At 41.7% G+C, this 1,725-nt stretch overlaps 1 protein-coding gene across 1 annotated transcript in view; it reads right to left on the bottom strand.

The window, feature by feature from the left end:
- Positions 1 to 391: 391 nt before the first annotated feature.
- LOC104083610 (gallinacin-11-like) overlaps positions 392 to 1,725 on the bottom strand; it is a 2,306-nt gene continuing 972 nt past the window's right edge. Inside the window, exons 2-3 of the mRNA XM_009587134.1 lie at positions 1,547 to 1,675; positions 392 to 519 (exon numbers count right to left, since the gene is read on the bottom strand). Coding sequence (XP_009585429.1) covers positions 392 to 519; positions 1,547 to 1,675 — 257 coding nt within the window. The remainder of the gene's footprint in view (positions 520 to 1,546; positions 1,676 to 1,725) is intronic.

The following is a 1,725-nucleotide window of genomic DNA, read 5'->3' as shown; positions in this document are numbered from 1 at the left end:
TCCTTGCTTCTGTCACTTTAATAGAAGGAAAAGACATCGACTTTCCTTCTGTTAGGAAGGAAGGAAGAAATTAAGACAAAAAAGAGAGGGAGGTGAGGTTTGGATTATGAGGGGATGTGGTTTCCAAGGATGTTACAGCACAGTTTCTGTGGATTTCTGTGTGTGGGTGTAATAGAGAGACATTCTGTCTCTTTCCATACATATACTGCTGTTATATCTGTTTATTTAGTATTTATTGCCTTTGTTATATAAAGAAACATGTCACCTCTAGTTAATTGTACACTTTGCATGTTGAGAAAACAGACATCTTCTCTACAACGCTAGGAAGAAAACTTGTTTGTTTTCTTGTCGATTCATTTCTGTGGTTTTTGGCAATTCCATGAGGTCTTTATTACACTTCTGTGCAGCACTTCCATTCTCTGTGAGGGCAAAGTCCCACTTGTTCTTGCAGACATTCGATTTCTGGAGGTACACAATGACCCCCCTCGTCTTGACAAGTATGGAAGTTTGATGTCGTGTCTGCAATGAAAAGGATTTAAGCCAAAACAGAAAACATTACATCACCATCTGAACCAACTCATACATGGAAAGTGTCATGAAGTTCTGTTTACTGTGTCTCCAAAAGCAAGGACACAAAGAAGGACTATGGGGGTCATCAGAGCACTTCTGTGAAAAGAGGAATTTGTGACCCACCAACTTGGATAAGAAACGACTGAAGGAGGGATATTGTAAAGGTATGAAGAAGGTGGATGCGGAATGACTACATTTCATTTGCAGTACAGAAGTAGGTGGTATTGAAAAAAATTATGAGGGAAGAGGTTTTAAAACAAACAGAAGGAATTCCTAATCTAAGGCGGGAAAAATCCAGTAAGGACTTTTAAACACGAAGATGCTTAAATCTAAAAGTCCTGAGCTGCCAATTCATGAAAGCCAGGAGAATATATAAGGAAGAGTAATTATATGGTTGTAGTGTTCATTAATAGTCATTTTACACACACAGAGTAACTGTATAGAAACATCCACTTTTGGCCACGGACAGATACAGGATGCTGGATCAGATGAACCTTAGATCTGATTCTCACAGTTGGCCATAAAGCATGTATTCACTTAATGATATACGTTGACTATTGAGGAGCTCCAAAAATAAGCAAGTCCAGAAAGGGTTAGATGAATTTACAGGGAAGAGGTCAGCTGGCACCTATTAAACATAGCAGTGTGGACACAGTCAGCAGTCCCTCAACAGATGATCACGGGAAGATATATCAAGGAAGGAAGACTCTCTGTGGGCCACAATTTTGGTCTTCTTTCCCCGGACATCTGTTCTGCTGGAGACAGGACATTGGGCTACGTGATATTTGGCCAGCCCAAATTGGCAATTCTGTTCCTGTGCTCCATGCTGCCATTAATGAAAGAACTGCCAGGTCCATCTTTGTAGATAAGAGGAGGTGGCTTATCTCTTTTGGAGATAAGAGCAAGAGTGTGTTTTGCTGACTTTAGTAATCTCCTCTCCAAATGTTGCCTGCCTGGGGAGGGTTTCCACACATACCTATGCAGCAGGTTTTCTGACGCCGAGAGCAAGTTCCAAACGCGGCAAACGGCTCTGGGCAGGATTTTGAATGGAAGCAGAAACCGTGGTATCCAACACAACGTAAGGTGTCTTTGGGCAAGCTGAGACCTACAGGAAGAATGGGATTCCCAGCTGTGCTGCAGGATCAGTCCATTTCT

Source organism: Fulmarus glacialis, unplaced genomic scaffold (genome assembly GCF_000690835.1).
Source record: "Fulmarus glacialis isolate BGI_N327 unplaced genomic scaffold, ASM69083v1 scaffold13091, whole genome shotgun sequence".
Taxonomy (NCBI): Eukaryota; Metazoa; Chordata; class Aves; order Procellariiformes; family Procellariidae; genus Fulmarus; species Fulmarus glacialis.
This window is presented reverse-complemented; position numbering and strand designations above follow the sequence as displayed.